This window comes from Microcaecilia unicolor, chromosome 10 (genome assembly GCF_901765095.1).
Source record: "Microcaecilia unicolor chromosome 10, aMicUni1.1, whole genome shotgun sequence".
Lineage (NCBI taxonomy): Eukaryota > Metazoa > Chordata > Amphibia > Gymnophiona > Siphonopidae > Microcaecilia > Microcaecilia unicolor.
This window is the reverse complement of record NC_044040.1, coordinates 212,895,371-212,912,445: the sequence shown is the minus strand read 5'-3', so window position 1 is coordinate 212,912,445 and position 17,075 is coordinate 212,895,371. Positions and strand designations below refer to the sequence as shown.

Here is a 17,075-nt window from a genome sequence, read left to right as displayed (position 1 = left end):
TAATGTCTCCTGTTCCTATGTGCCGAGAGTGGGACCCGGACGGTGGTATCAACGCAATAACTCGGGTCACCCAGGTTATCGCATTAATGCAATCGTCCGGGTCTTGGCATGCAGGAGATAGACAGTCCCGGAAGAAGGAAGAAGCTTGCCAGTGCTGCCCCCCCCCCCCCTTGGAGGCTGGGCCTGGGGAATTCCCCCCCCCTTCCCCTCTCAGCAGCCCTGCTCTCAATCTTAATGACGTCACTCCTGTAACAACATAACGAAAAAATCCTAAAGCAAATGAACATTCCTGTAAATGATGCAACAATGACACAATTCAGAAACATCTGGCTGCACCATCCCTCTACTCTGGTGCGTTTTGAAACTTTGGCTCCAGATGTATCTGCCTACATTGTGGGTGTCTAAATCCAGGCCCTGCTGCAACTTGTATGAAGTTCTATTTTGCATTTTCTTTTCTCCTTTCTACTCCAGAGCTTTACCAGTTCAAAGATTGGGATTCCGGGTGTTATTTCTTTCCTTTTTGCCCTTCCAGTAATTTAGGAACATTCAGTGCTGTTGTATCCTGAGGGAGCAAAAAAACAGCTGTGACACATTCTCGGGGATTTTTAATGTGGTTTTGGAAGTGCAAAGGAGACAGCTCTGTCTTCCTTTCTCATCCTTCCTTCCTGCCCTTTCTCTTTTCAAGTTTCCACTGTCCCGTGTACCTCTATTTCTCCCCCCCCCCCCTTAATATCCCTCTCCACCTCCAGGCTCCCCAGCCCTCCTCTCTTCCTGCTGAACCCTAACTTCTCAGTACTAGGTAGCCATGGCCTGGGTCCCATCTGCCTGATACCAACACATAGAGGTGCAGCCCTGCAGGAATGCACCACTCCCTTCCCACCCCACTCTGGTAATTAATCCCAGGTACTGACAGCTGGCAACAGGCAGGGCTCCTGAGAGGATGGGAGGGAGGTGGAGGTGGAGAAGACTCTCCCCAGAAACACCTCAGGCTAGGTTTTTATAAGACCTCAGGAGCACAATTCTTGCATGTCCATCAATAGGGCTACAGCAGAAGGGAGGAAACTGTTGTTACAGATCGCAGGTTATACTTTAACTCAACCACAAAAGATTTTATTTTTTTTTCTTGGTGATTATTTCTTTTTTTTGTGTAAAATACAGGAACTGACTTGTTTTTCTTCTGAGAACATTTATGGAAAAGGTTCATGCAGTGTATGTAAAATGTTTTGTTTTGTTTTTTTTATTATATCAAATGTTTCTCTTTATTCAGTCCCTCAAACTCCTACCTCTGTAATATAATATGGATAACTCTTTATGTTGCAAAGAACTGAACCGATTCAGATGAATGAAGCTGATAAAAACATACAAACTACCATATTGGGTCAGACCAAAGGTCCATTAGGCCCAGTATCTTGTTTCCAGTAATGGCTAATCAAGGTCACAAGTATCTGGCAGAATCCCAAAAAGCAGAGAAAGAAAGAACTAGGTAAAAACTGATCACGTCTGCACTTTATTCCTCGAGTAAGGATTTTTTTTTTTAATTAAAGGCCAAGTAACAGCTGTACCCTTTACTGTGGTCTTTGTTTGCGGCTAGGGCTCTTCAGTTTGGGGAAGAGGCGGCTGAGGGGAGATATGATAGAAGTCTATAAGTGGAAAAGTACTACTACTATTTAGCATTTCTATAGCGCTACAAGGCGTACGCAGCGCTGCACAAACATAGAAGAAAGACAGTCCCTGCTCAAAGAGCTATGTAGTAAAAGTGAGCCAAGTATAGGACAATCAAGCCATTGTGACATCACTGATGAGGTTGGCTCTTATTGGTGGCCTGAGGCATTATGACATCACAATATCACCTCTGATTACAAGAGACTACTACTACTACTATTTAGCATTTCTATAGCGCTACAAGGCGTACGCAGCGCTGCACAAACATAGAAGAAAGACAGTCCCTGCTCAAAGAGCTTACAATCTAATAGACCAAAAATAAAGTTAGCAAATCAAATCAATTAATGTGTACAGGAAGGAGGAGAGGAGGGTAGGTGGAGGCGAGTGGTTACGAGTCAAAAGCAATGTTAAAGAGGTGGGCTTTCAGTCTAGATTTAAAGGTGGCCAAGGATGGGGCAAGACGTAGGGGCTCAGGAAGTTTATTCCAGGCGTAGGGTGTAGCGAGACAGAAGGCGCGAAGTCTGGAGTTGGCAGTAGTGGAGAAGGGAACAGATAAGAAGGATTTATCCATGGAGCGGAGTGCACGGGAAGGGGTGTAGGGAAGGACGAGTGTGGAGAGATACTGGGGAGCAGCAGAGTGATTACATTTATAGGTTAGCAGAAGAAGTTTGAACAGGATGCGAAAACGGATAGGGAGCCAATGAAGGGTCTTGAGGAGAGGGGTAGTATGAGTAAAGCGACCCTGGCGGAAGATGAGACGGGCAGCAGAGTTTTGAACCGACTGAAAAGTACACACGAATTGCTTGTTTACTCTTTCCAAAAATACTAGTGCTAGGGAGCAAGCAATGAAGCTACTAAGCAGTAAATTTAAAACAAGCCAGAGCAAATATTTCTTCACTCAGCGTGTAACTGAACTCTGGACTTCATTGCTAGAGAATGTGGTAAAAACAGTTAGCTTAGCAGGGTTTAAAAAAAAAGGTTTGGATAATTTCCTAAAAGAAAAATCCATAAGCCATTATTGAAATGAACTTTGGAAAATCCACTGCTTATTTCTAGGATAAGCAGCATAAAATCTATTTTACTCTTTTGGTATCTTGCCAGGTACTGGTGACCTGAATTGGCCACTGTTGGAAACAGAATGTTGGGCTTGACGGACCTCCGATCTGACCCAGTATGGCAATGCTTATGTTCTTATGTTGTAAAGGACTAGTCACAGAATTCACAGGGAAATTCTAGGAAAGAGGTTTGAATAAAGGTGAAGATTGCTCTGCAGTCTTTCCGAGAAGGATTCTGGGCCGGTAAAGTGAAGGTCAGTATCCTGTCCCCCAGGTAGAAGGCAGCAGGAAAGGAAAATCTGTCCTCCTGTTCTTGAGTAATTTTGGAGCTAGAAAGGAGGATGCAGAAGACATAGTAGCATAGTAGATGACGGCAGAAAAAGACCTGCACGGTCCATCCAGTCTGCCCAACAAGATAAACTCATATGTACTACTTTTTGTGTATACCCTACCTTGATTTGTACCTGTCCTCTTCATGGCACAGACCGTATAAGTCTGCCCAGCACTATCCCCGCCTCCCAACCACCAGCCCCGCCTCCCACCACCATACAGAAGGGGTCCTGTGGTAGTGATGCTTCAGTATATCCAGTGAGGTAATATTCCTGAGGGATCCTGTAATATGGAGATTAAAATAAGAGGAAACTGCCCAATGAATGCTTAATCCAGGACTCCTTAGGAGTCCATGAGGTGGAATGGAGAAAGCTGTCTAATTTTATTTTGTTACATTTGTACCCTGCGCTTTCCCACTCATGGCAGGCTCAATGCATGGGGCAATGGAGGGTTAAGTGACTTGCCCAGAGTCACAAGGAGCTGCCTGTGCCTGAAGTGGGAATCGAACTCAGTTCCCCAGGACCAAAGTCCACCACCCTAACCACTCGGCCACTCCTCCACTGTTGCTACTATTTGAGATTCTACATGGAATGTTGCTATTCCACTAGCAACATTCCATGTAGAAGTTGGCCCTTGCAGATCACCAATGTGGCCGCGCAGGCTTCTGCTTCTGTGAGTCTGACGTCCTGCACGTACGTGCAGGACGTCAGACTCACAGAAACAGAAGCCTACGCAGCCTTCTACATGGAATGTTGCTAGTGGAATAGCAACATTCCATGTAGAATCTCCAATAATAGCAACATTCCATGTAGAATCTCCAATAGTAGCAACATGCCATGTGGAATCTCCAATAGTAGCAACATTCCATGTAGAATCTCCAATAGTATCTATTTTATTTTTGTTACATTTGTACCCCGCACTTTCCCACTCATGGCAGGCTCAATGCGGCTTACATGGGGCAATGGAGGGTTAAGTGACTTGCCCAGGGTCACAAGGAGCTGCCTGTGCCTGAAGTGGGAAGCGGGCAGATTCTAGCATTTGGATTTACAGAGGACCAAAGGGGCTTCAGTGATTTAGGAAACCCAGTAAAGGCCCAGATCGAATTCAAAGTCCAAAAGACAGGAAAGGAGGGCATATGGAACAAAGGAACTAATTTCTTTCTTTTTCTTAATTAATTTATTTATGCAATTATTAAATTTTCACAAGCAATAATCTTGTTTCAAGAAATACAGGGTCAAAAGAGATCCGAAATATTAAATCAACGTACATATATATTCATTACTCAAAGAAACAAACAATTTCACTTTTGTCCCTTCCTTAGACCACCAACTAAGGGAGAGTGGGAAACAGATCAGGGTAATCTACAGAAAGAAAAAACAAAAACATCAAAGGAAAGGCTATAAGCCCATGCCCACCTCTTAAAAATTCTTAAGCTTGATGATATTATAACACAGGTAGTCTTTTCAGATCTATGAAAGTTCTTAGTTGTTCTGGGATAAAGAAAACATACTTGATTCCTAAATATTTCACTGTGCATTTACATGGATATACAAGTAAAAAAAACGTTGCTCCAAAGGACCTCGTCTCATCTCTCATTTCTAGAAACTTGTTTCTTCGCTCTTGAGTAACTTTTGTAACATCTGGAAAAATCCATAGAACTTTTGGTGCATATTTTTAAAGTATAGTTTTAATATTGCATTAAAGTCCTGTTCAAATACAAATGAAACCAGAAGGGTAGCTCTGTTTGGAGGGAAAAAAAATACTTTTGTTTTGGAATGCTGCTACCATGTTGAAATATTTCCTTTAATAATAATATTCTTGGGTCCAGAAGTTGTGGATCTCTTGCCCCTGTCAAAGAATCCACAACGGGGTTTCTAGACAGCCGGTGGGATTTAGCCCTGGAACTGCCCGATGAATTTCTCCACAATCAGTATAGATTCACCATGGCCTGCAGGAACCTCATCAAATACTCAAACCTTAAAAACTGGGCAAACATAATGTGATCTTTCATGCAAATCTGCAGATTTTGAGGACTTCATATCATTTATAAATACGTTAAATAGTACCGGTCCCAGTACAGATCCCTGCGGCATTCCACTCTTCACCCTCCTCCATTGAGAGAAATTACCATTTAACTCTACCCTCTGTTTTCTGTCCAATAACCAATTCCTAATCCACAACAGAACCTTGACTCCTATCTCATGACACTTTAATTTTCTCAGGAGTCTCTCATGAGGAACTTTGTCAAAAGCTTTCTGAAAATCTAGATACACTACATCAACCGGCTCACCTTTATCCACATGTTTATTCATGTCTTCAAAGAAATGAAGCACATGGATGCCTATATGCCTAAAAAGTAAGTGCCGTATCTCTCATCTTTCTAATATTTTTTTTCTGGTGGACAGGAACAATTGATTTGCCCGTCTGGATGATCTTTATCACTGTAAAAGCCCAGAACTAAATTGAAGTTGTGCCCAAAACGATACACTCAACGTGTAATTAAACTCTGGAATTCGTTGCCAGAGAATGTGGTAAAGGCAGTTAGCTTAGCGGAGTTTAAAAAAGGTTTGGACGGCTTCCTAAAGGAAAAGTCCATAGACCGTTATTAAATGGAATTGGGGAAAATCCACTATTTCTGGGATGAGCAGTATAAAATGTTTTGTACATTTTTGGGATCTTGCCGGGTATTTGTGACCTGGATTGGCCACTGTTGGAAACAGGATGCTGGGCTTGATGGACCTTTGGTCTTTCCCAGTATGGCAATACTTATGTACTTATGACTGCGGCAGTTGCTGCCTAAGTGCAAAGAATATGAGAATTGGTTTTGTTAAAAACAAAGTACTAGCAAGTAGTCAAGAAGCATTCGGGAATTTTTCGAAATTGCTTTTGCTAAGTGAAAATTGTGGCAGTCTTAGGTTTCTTCAAGTGATGCTGCCTGGAGTGTGCCTGGGATCCTACACTCATGCTAACACTAAACCTTTCTAAGCACTTCTCCTACACAAACAGATCAATGCCGCTAAGATTTGGCCAGAGGAAGAAAAGCCTCATTGTGTTTGGGATCGGAAAGGTTAAGAAAATGAAGCCTGAAAAAGCCCAACCTTTGTTGATTCACCTTCTTCCTTAGAGGGGCAGGTTTCTGCTGTTGTTTTCTGGCGTGTGTGTCTGCTCTCTAATTCTGAATTACCAACCCTGATGCCAAAAGGATTGTGGTATTGTATATCAGCACAGGCAGGTGGTGAGAGCAGGGCCCCGATTCACTGGAATGTTTTCTTTCAAACGCGGTATTAGTCAAGTTGCTGAATTTACTGTTGAACTGACACCCTTCGCCTGAAGACTGCTTTTTCAAGCTTGACATTAGTAATAGACCCCAAAAGACTAAGAAAAACTTTATTTACTAAACTTAGTAAATGAAGAATGTGTTGGACTTGGAATGCTTTGTCTTAGGTAATATAATATTGCCTACCATCTCTGCATGCCTTGGCTGTATTTTGTAGATTTTTTGTTCCAACCAGCCAACAGAATATGAATAGAGATAATTCCATCACGTAGAGGGTGGGCAGGATGGAATTTAAAATCCTTTCACCTGACTGTATAAAGTGTACATTGATAATACTACATTGTACACTTTCTATAGCACTACCCACAATCTTTTAAAGCCCCGTTGGCAAACTGAGATGTACTAGATAGAGTTTTCTGATGCGATCTTGTGATATCAACTCAGGCAGTATACTCATGGATCTTCAGGATCAGAGCAGTTACTGAAGATTTAGAACCTCTGACTCTTAGAAAATATCCGTGTTTTTTTTTCAGACAACCCCAAAATATCAGACGGTTCCCTTAGGATGAGATTGTTCACACTTGGGTGGCTGCTGGTTTGTTCTAATACCTGAGGCAGTTGAGTTTCACCATCCTGGCCAGTTGACTGTGATTCTCGAAGTCACTCATGATCCCAACGGTGAAGTTGTTGTGTTCGGTTGCTAACAATGCCACCTATCTGGAATGGGTTGGGTTGGGTTGGGTGTCAATGCCGATAAAAGGACAATTCTATATAGATCGTATGTTTGGCATACATTGTAAGTTGCGTATTGATGTGATTGCCTATTGTGTATATCCAACTTATTCTTGCTGTATACCGCCTTGGGTACATTTCTTCACAAAGTAGTAAATGAATCCTAATAAATAACTTATGCGTATTTCTCCCCTAAGCCCTATTCTATTAAGGGCGAACATAAGTGAGATAGCACCCAATTTGCAAGGGGGCATACATATAGATGGGAGGAGCATGGGCGGGACTTGTGCTTGTCAACTATCGATGTGCAACCTATAGAAATCTATACGATGAGCATGTTGACTGGCGCATATATGCATGCCCGTTTACATCTACCATAGGTTAGGCATAAGCGGGCAGGCCTTCTTTTTGGAGTGCCAATGCACTATCATTCCATAATGGATTCAGGGCTCTCTGATGATGTTATAGAGTAGGCATTCCCTATGCTGCATTGAGGTGCCCTTTTCAAGAATTGTGCCCTAAAATGTTACTCCTTTACTATTAAACTCATCCATCTCTGGTCGTCTTCAAATCTAAGCTAAAAGCTCACCTTTTTGATGCTGCTTTTAACTCCTAACCCTTGTTCACTTGTTCAGAACCCTTATTTTATCATCCTCACTTTAATATTCCCTTATCTCTTATTTGTCCTGTTTGTCTGTCCTAATTAGATTGTAAGCTCTGTCGAGCAGGACTGTCTCTTCATGTTCAACTGTACAGTGCTGCGTACGTCTAGTAGTGCTACAGAAATGATAAGTAGTAGTAGTAGTAGTCTTTGGGATTCTGGAATCTTTGATACTCTTTGGGATTCTAGAATCTTGCTATTCTTGGTGATTCTAGAATTGTTCTACTCTTTGTCCTTATCCCTTATTTCTCCTGTTTGTCTGTCCTGATTAGATTGTAAGCTCTGTCGAGCAGGGACTGTCTCTTTATGTCCAGTGTACAGCGCTGCGTACGTCTAGTAGCGCTATAGAAATGATAAGTAGTAGTAGTAGTTTTTTTCTCTTTCTTTCTTCATTGGGATTTATTAACCGCCTTTATGAAGAGATTCACCCAAGGCGGTGCACAGCAGGTACAGTTTAACACAAAAAACTTACAATTTTGTTAACAGCATAACAATAGTAAAATAATCAAGAATAAACATAAATACAATAAATGAGGTAAACTTGAAACATGCATTTAATTGTAATCACTTCTTCCCTATGTTCTCCCAAGACGAGCGACCAAAGACAGTGCAATGTTATTCATGTCACGTATTCACACTGTGGAAAACACATCTCTGCTTACGTGGAACGATTCCATGAACGATTTTTCCTTTAAGATGGTTTTTTTTCACAGCTTTGTTTCTCAAGTGACAGCTGATCAAAGTCCTGTGAGCACAGATTCAGTTTCCCCACATTTTTTCTGATTGTCTTTAGAGGAATTTAGTTGGTGGAATTTCGTTTCTGATATTGCTTGTTCCACTTGGTCAAGTTGAATTCCATCTTACTTCGTTATTATTGTCTTGTCTGTCAAAGGAAAAGCTCCTTTGTCACATCAAAGAGAATCTTCACCTTCTTCCGTTGTCATTCTACACAGTCACAGCTCCAATTTGAAAATAATAACTGCGCTACAATGTCGAACCCCAGCCCCTCAGGCACCGCCTCCATATTCACGTGTTGTAATCCATTGTTATTGGTCATACTGGCTTGTACCAGTCACCCTCGACAACGGGAAGTAATATTCTAGACAGGTGGGTACTTAGCATGCTCCACTAGAGGGAGCCTGATATTCAGGGTGCTTTAACTGGGCAGGAAAAGCTCCTAATTGGTTTAATAGTTTTGCTAATCACAGTTGATGGTACTTTTTAACTAGAGAGTGCTGGTGAATATCAATGCAGACCACTGTGGTACTCTCCGTTTAGTGCTGGGGTGGTCCAGAGGTGGCATCAGGATGGACCCTGAAGTTATCCAGCTGCTGACAATATTCAGTGTCCTGATAACTATCCTGCACATGTAGGGCTGGCACTGAGTACCTGGATCTAATTCAGCCCATGGTAGTCATTGTTTATAAAAACATTAAATACCTACCCCAAATTCTGAAGCTTTGCTTTTGATGACCCAGTTTAAGCTCCAGAAGGCTATCACCACCCCCACTGGGCCTCCAGTTCAGGAGAAGTACTCTGGAAAATAGCACAAAATGTGAATACTGTGTACTTTCCAGTGAACCTGGGTCATAGTTTAACTCAAGGCTGAGCAAAGGGTGCTACATCAGAAACTTTAGCATTGCGGTTAAAGTAGCATCAGCATGTTTTGGAAACAGTTCAGAAGGGACATCTGTTAAAGGTCATTAACGATTACTCCGTTACCTTATGGCACTGATTCCCAAACTGGGGTCCATAACCCCTTTTCAGGGGTTCCACAGGTAAGAAGTTGATGGTGTGCTTCAGCCACCGACACTGACACTTCCGCACATGCTCAGTTCAGCAACATGAACTCAGCATGTGCAGGAGTGCTGGCATTGGCAGGTGAAGCATGCTGCTGACGTCCTTGCCTCCCCAGCCCAACCGTGACCTTCCCCTGTTGCCCCCACAGGCGCAGGGCTCCTTCCCTCCTGACTCAGCTCCATTACTCTCCCCCCCCCCCGCGCATGTTTTACCTTCCATGGCAGCGACGTCAGTGAGGAAGAAGGCACTGCAGGCTTGCCGCTGGCTCCAGCTTCTCCCTTCCCTCTTCACACAGTGTCCCGCCTTCTCCGATGATGCATTTCCTGTTTCCATGAGGGCGGGACACTGTGTGAAGAGGGAAGGAAGAAGCTGGAGGCGAGCCTGCAGTGCCTTCTTCTTTACTGACGTCGCTGCCACGGACAGTAAAAGGGTTAAACACAGGAAGGAACGGAGAGGAGGGCTGTCTGGGAGCTGAGGAAGGGCAGGGAGAATCGCTGGACATGGAGGGGAGGGCAGGGGGAGAGAAGAGATCGCTGGAGAGGAGGGGACAGCAGGGGGACACAACAGATTGCTGGAAATGGAGAGAAGGGGAGGGCAAGGGGAGAGAAAAGAGATCACTGGAGGGGAGGGCAGGGGAGAGAGGAGAATTGCTGGATATGGATGGATGGAGGGGAGGGCAGGGGAGAGAGGAGAATTGCTGGACATGGATGGATGGAGGGGAGGGCAAGAGGAGAGAAGAGGAGGGCAGAGGGAGAGAAGAGATCGCTGGACATGGATGGATGGATGGAGGGGAGGGGAGGGCAGGGGAGAGAGGAGAATTGCTGGATATGGATGGATGGATGGATGGAGGAGAGGGAAGTCAGGAGGGAGATGCACATGGATGGAGGGGAGGGAAGGGAGGAGAAATGCTGGACATGGATGGAGTGGAGGGCAGGGAAGAGAGGAGAAATGTTGGACAAGGATGGAGGGAAGGAAAGACAAAGGAAGGAGATGCACACGGATGGAGTGGAAGGGAGAGAGGAGAAATGATGGTCATGGATGGAGGGGAGGGGAGTGAGGAGGAATGCTGGGTGTGGATGGAGGGGAAATTGCTGAATTTAAGGGCTGGATCGGAACACTTTGAGGGCAGATGTTGAAACTGGAGAAAGGATAGGGACAGGGCTACAGATGGTAGACAGGACGCATAAGGACACAGAAGGATGGTGGACATGGTGTGAGAAAATATATCAAATGGAAAGAAGACACTGCATAAAACAGAAAACACTAGGACCAAAGCTATTAGAAAAACTAAATGCTCAGACAGCAAAGGTAGAAAACATTTTTTTATTCAGAATTTACTAATTGGAATATGTCAGCTTTTGGAAATGTGCATCTGTGATATTTTGCATTTAAGTTTCAATTTTTCTGGTATTGCTGCAAGCTGAGTCTCACTTCTTGAGGTAACTTTCCAGTTCAGTATTTTGCCTTCATATCTGTTGTGTCATGTGTTTTTCATGTGTGATCAAGATGCAGTATTCTGCTAGCGTGTAGTATTTGCAGCCTTTTTTTGTTTTGTTTTGTTTTTTGTTTCACTAGGTTGTGTACTGGTGTTTTAGAGCCCGGTGTAATTACAGTGCTGCCTTTCCACGCATAAGGTTGTAGCTCGTCCTGTCCTTGGAATTAGTGCTGTTATGGTTTGGTAAGGTTATGAGTGTGTTTTTGCACAAGTTTGTGTATAGTGTTTTGCAGTGGAGAGATTGTGTGTTGGCCTTACTGAGGTGGCATGAAAACATCAGAAAGGGTATACAGCGTAAATCATGACACACTACCTCTTGAAGGATCTACATATGGTCGTTAATAAAAGGAGCTCATTGTGAACACTATCCACCCTAAACGGGTGTTTTGTGGCTCTACATGAGAATTGTGATATTATGATCCCTTGTTTCATATTGTTGACGGTCTGCATTTTCCATATGGGTGGTATATTGGTGTATTAGGGTCTGCCCAGTGTAATATTTATGGTACAGTAAGGTTCTGAGTGTGTTTTTGCACAAAGTTGTGCATAGTATTTTTCAGTTGAGCGATTGTGGTTAGTATATGCTTTGAGCAACCACTTTATTCTTTGACAGATGATACAGTACATATCTAATATCTAAATTTAATAAAAGGTATTAATTGTGACTATTTTATTTTTACTTATTTTTGTGTGTGTTGTCAGACAATTATGGATGTAAGCTCCGCCCCGGGCCCCACCCCTAACCCCACCCCCTTTAGCCTCCCCAAACAGTTGGGCCACCGACCGCCTATGCGCGTAAGGGCATAATAAGGACACTTCTTGCCGCAGCTCTTAAATTAGCACAGGTCAAACAAAAGGGCGCCTGTTAAAACGGAACGAAAATGCATTTCCCATGTTGGAGGATGGAGGGTGGGGAGAGATGTGGAGATGGAAATGCTTATGAGAAGAGAGCAACAACATAGCCCGAAACCTTCCCTGTGCCGTTGTCACTTATTTCAAGCACTTTGCTCATAGATGCCGTATTTTTTCTAAAGATTATAAAATCACTTTTGTGCGTATGGGCGTATGCTTTCATTATTTGCCAACATTCCCTGTTCCCTCAGGCTATCTGAAACCTTTGCTTATAATCCCTGACCCACAAATGCATCAACGGATTGCACCATATCCATCGTTCTTTTATAGCCTCAGAACATGCAATTATGCTCAAGAAACAGGTTTATTATTAGAAGACAGGGCAGTAAATACAATTTACTCTGTTTATAGGGTTGAGGGCTCTGCTTTGCTGTATGACACTGCTGTGGAGGTATAAATGTCCTGAGTATCTGTAGATAATCCTGGAACAGCAAAGAGATGCTGAGTGTCTTGCAACAACAGCTAACAAAGAAATAAAAGATATCAGAAAATGATAAAAAGTATTAACATAAAAATGACAGTAAATCAACTATAAGATATACATAAGACATATATAAAAGAACATCAATATAAATCTTTAATTAATACATACAGATCAAAAGGCTAATATACAGGGCTCATTGAGCACATAAAGAAATTCAAATTCGAAACAGACAAACATACCTAACCAGGGACAAGAAAGGCTTAGCCCAGATAGCAAAACTGATCGTCCAAGATGACCTGGAGGAATAATGTAAAAGCTTCAACGAGGAAATCCTGCAAGGTTTGCTCCCAAAGGATCCTTTTTTTTTTCAGGATGAAGGAACAGACAACAATTTTCTAGACCATTGGGAACAGTCGGTGAAGTTAAGTAAAACAATGGTGAAAAGTGAAATTGCATGCGTCATCACTACTAGATTATTGTAGGTTCAAACATATTCCAAGAGGTTTGAGAATCATGAAAGAGCCTAAACTTTATACAGATGATGAGGATTTCCTGAACAAATGGGACGCAATACTGAATAAATGTTCACTAGATTTAATGATATCATTTTCAGATATCTTTTATTTCTTTGTTAGCTGTTTTATGTCACTACCCCTGATGCAGCCTTATTGGCGAAACATGGCCAAGTTGGGTCTGTACGAATAAAAAAACTGGACTTTCAGTGTCTGCTTTCTGTCTATCTCTAGAGATAGTCCTGCCACATCCCTCCCAGACTGTCTCTCTCTCTGCTAGTACTTGAGTAGATATGTGACAGCTCGCTGGCTCGCTCTCTCATGTACATGGCTGTCCTCTCCTATCTCAGAAGGTCTTTTATTTATTTATTTATTTATTTATTTATTTGTTGCATTTGTATCCCACATTTTCCCACCTATTTGCAGGCTCAATATGGCTTTCAATGTTCCGTCATGGCATTCGCCATAGCAGAGTAAAAGATACAATTGGTATTACATAAAGAACATGGATGACATAATAGAATTAAGCAATCAGGTATAGAGAGCGTACTAAGGCGCGCTCACGTTTTTGGCGCATGCTAAAATTGTGGGCGCGCTAAAAGTTACAGATGCCAATGCATTCCTATGTGCATCGCTAACGTTTAGCGTGCCCACAATTTTAGCGCGCACTAAAAACATGAGCGCGCCTTAAATTAGCTCTCAGTCCTTTGTTGGGAGATGAAGCAGTAAGCTTGCATTAGAGCTACCACTGACACCTTTGTGCATGACTTCCTAATGCAAGCGCAATGGCAGGGATAGCGCAGGGTAAGCGCGGCTCGAGTGCTCGATTTTGTGGGTCGCACAGATGCAGAAAAGGGTTGCCCACAAGTTAACCTTGTGCAAAGCCTTATGTTTGACATCAGTGCACAGCACATGTAAATCAAAGGTGATGAGGCTATTGGCTATTCTGTACTGGTGGAGAGAAGTGCACAGAAGACTGAAAGGCTGAGCACGACACTGAGGTTTTAATGTCAAGTCTGAGGAGTGTGGGTTCTTCTGCTGGGATTTAGGAGGCCAGTCTAAAAATGAGCGTGTGCTGTTACTTGCACCAAATGCACTGTACGATCTTCTATAAGGTAACACGTAATGCTGTGACACAGAATTGCAAGGGGTCGTACACATGGACAGAGCATGCGCATATCATGTATGTGGCACTGAGCAACGCATGCAATGTACAGAATACTGGAAGGGAAAAGGAATCGAAAGGAATCCCACGTAGAATGTAGTCAACAGTGGGAAGTTGGAGGCATAGGCACCGACTCCACGGGTGTTGTGGGTGCTCAAGCGCCCCCAATATTTTCCCACCGAAAGTTCCCAGTCAGCCCGACCTCAGCCTCTAGGATAAGCAGCATAAAATCTGTTTTACTGTTCAGGGATCTTGCCAGGTACTTGTGACCTGGATTGGGCACTGTTGGAAACAAGATACTGGGCTTGACGGACATTCAGTCTGTCCTAGTATGGCAATGCTTATGTTCTTATATAAGCTAGGAATTGTACTCTGGTCACACTTGTGCGAAATCACAGTACCACAGACTACACTGTAGCTTTCTCAGGGGCTGTGTAATTAGCACTCTGGGTAATGTAAAATTAAAGCACAGCCCAAGAGGAAGAAAATACCTTCAAGAAATAAGCTCTACCCAAATGACAAAAGATAAAGACATGCAGCACCCACAGCAGCTTTCCTGAGAGCCGATAGGTGGATAGGTCAAGTGTGTATTCTAGCATCCTTTCTTTCAGGTGAAAAATATGTAGTGTTTGAATAATCTTTATTAACAAACTAACAACTGCATATTAACAAAGAAACAGAGACTTATGTCCCAGGCCACAACGTGTCCAATCTACAACAAAGTTAACTTGAATGTTATATGTTATCCATTTTCCTTCCCCTCAATGAAATACCAGTACTTTGCACGAAAGGGAAAAAAATAAATGTTTAATCAAGCTTTAAAAAATTTTAATTTCCGTACAGTACTCAACAGACTTGAAGAAGCTTTACTGCCAGATTGCCAAAACATGTCCTATTCAGATCAAAGTGATGACTCCACCGCCTCAAGGTGCCGTGATCCGGGCCATGCCGGTGTACAAGAAAGCTGAACATGTCACCGAGGTGGTCAAACGATGCCCAAACCATGAGCTCAGCCGGGAATTCAATGAGGGTATGAGAAAGGTCCATTTGTTCTCCATTCTAGTAGAAACGTTTACTAGACCAGGGGTTCTCAACCCATTGCTCGGTACGCATCCACAACGAATATGTATGAGACAGACAAATCTGTATCACCCATATTCATTGCGGATATCCTAGACCAGGGGTAGGCAACTCCGGTCCTTGAGAGCCGCAGGCAGGTCTGGTTTTCAGGATATCCACAATGGATATGCAGGAGATAGGTTTGCAAGCACTGCCTCCATGGTATGCAAATCTGTCTCCTGCATATTCATTGTGGATATCCTGAAAACCTGACCTGCCTGCGGCTCTCGAGGACCGGAGTTGCCTACCCCTGTCCTAGACTGGTACTGGATTGGGAGCCCCTGTATGAGACAGATACGTAAATGTATGATAACTTGACTTAATATCCCCTTTTTAATTTGGAAGGGAGTGGGAGAATGTATACACAGCTCTGTCTGGCCTGGCTTTTCTTTTACTTTAAGATCTTCCAAAAGCATGCTTTTTTAAAACAATGCATTTTTGGAGAGGAAGGACTGAAACAGTCGCACTGTTTCTCCTGCTGCTGCCTGTTTGATAGATGACAGTGCAGGCATCTCATGGCCATGTCTGAGAAGTCTCCAAATGGGTCTTTAAAGGGCTCCTCCAGTGATAAAACCTATGTGCCTTGCTGGTCGGTTTGGTTGCTGAAAAAAATAAAAACTAATCTAGGTATTGTGCAGGGGAAATGGGTTAGGGATGTAATATATATAGAGGCAACTAAAAAAAACCCAATGACCATCCTATGGGGTATGTTTACTGAAGGGCGTTAAGCCTTTAATGCGTGCTATCAGAGGTACTGCTAAGGCGTTCTGTGGTAATACGTCTGTTAGAATGCATGTTAGAGATTTTTTTTCTGGGAGGAGGCATGAAAAGCAACTAAAATGATAAAGGGGATGGAACTCCTCCCAAATGAGGAAAGGCTAAAGAGGTTAGGGGCTCTTCAGCTTGGAAAAGAGAAGGCTGAGGGGGGGTGGGGGATATGATTGAGGTCTACAAAATCCTTAGTGGAATGGAACGGGTGGAGGTGAAATGGTTTTTCTCTCATTCAAAATGTACAAAGACCAGGAGGCACTCAATGAAATTGTATGGAAATGGAACTCTTTGCTGGAGGACGTAGTAACAGCAGTTAGCATGTCTGGGTTTAAAAAAGGTTTGAACAAGTTCCTGGAGGAAAAGTCCATACTCTGCTATCAAGACAGACATGGAGAAGCTACTGCTTGTCCTGGGAATGGTAGCATGGAATTTTGCCACTATTTGGGTTTCTGCCAGGTACTTGTGACCTGGCTTGGCCACTGTTGGAAACAGGATACTGGGCTAGACAGATCATTGGTCTGACCTCGTATGGCTATTCTTATGCTCTTATGACGTGGATGTGGGATGGGCATGGAAACATTACCCTGTTAGTACGTTCTAGGTAAAGCGCACTAAATGGATAAAAGCTTAGTTAACGCTGGATCACTTAGGGGCTCATTTTCAAAACACTTAGAACTTACAAAGTTCCACAGGTTACTATCATACGTCTAAATACTTTGAAAATATGCCTCCGTAGTGTGTCTTACATAGTAGTTATTAAGTGATCCAAAGTTATATCCTAACAATGGCCAAACACTAATGACTACATTAGCACCTGACCTGAATAAAAGTTCCTTCTTCTTCAAAACTACTACTACTACTACTATTTAGCATTTTTATAGCGCTACAAAGTGTACGCAGCGCTGCACAAACATAGAAGAAAGACAGTCCCTGCTCAAAGAGCTTACAATCTAATAGACAAAAAATAAATAAAGTAAGCAAATCAAATCAATTAATGTGAACGGGAAGGAAGAGAGGAGGGTAGGTGGAGGCGAGTGGTTACGAGTCAAAAGCAATGTTAAAGAGGTGGGCTTTCAGTCTAGATTTAAAGGTGGCCAAGGATGGGGCAAGACGTAGTGGGCTCAGGAAGTTTATTCCAGGCATAGGGTGCAGCGAGACAG

At 43.0% G+C, this 17,075-nt stretch overlaps 1 protein-coding gene across 8 annotated transcripts in view; it reads left to right on the top strand.

Annotated features, from left to right (window-relative positions):
- The window catches only part of TP63 (tumor protein p63), a 198,806-nt gene that overhangs the window by 113,769 nt on the left and 67,962 nt on the right, over positions 1 to 17,075 (top strand). For all 8 annotated transcript variants that reach the window (XR_003943501.1, XM_030215589.1, XM_030215588.1 and 5 more), the window contains exon 3: positions 14,869 to 15,055. Coding sequence is in view for 7 of the 8 variants with exons in the window: in XM_030215589.1 (XP_030071449.1) it covers positions 14,869 to 15,055 (187 nt within the window). In the remaining variant the exon portion in view is untranslated. The remainder of the gene's footprint in view (positions 1 to 14,868; positions 15,056 to 17,075) is intronic.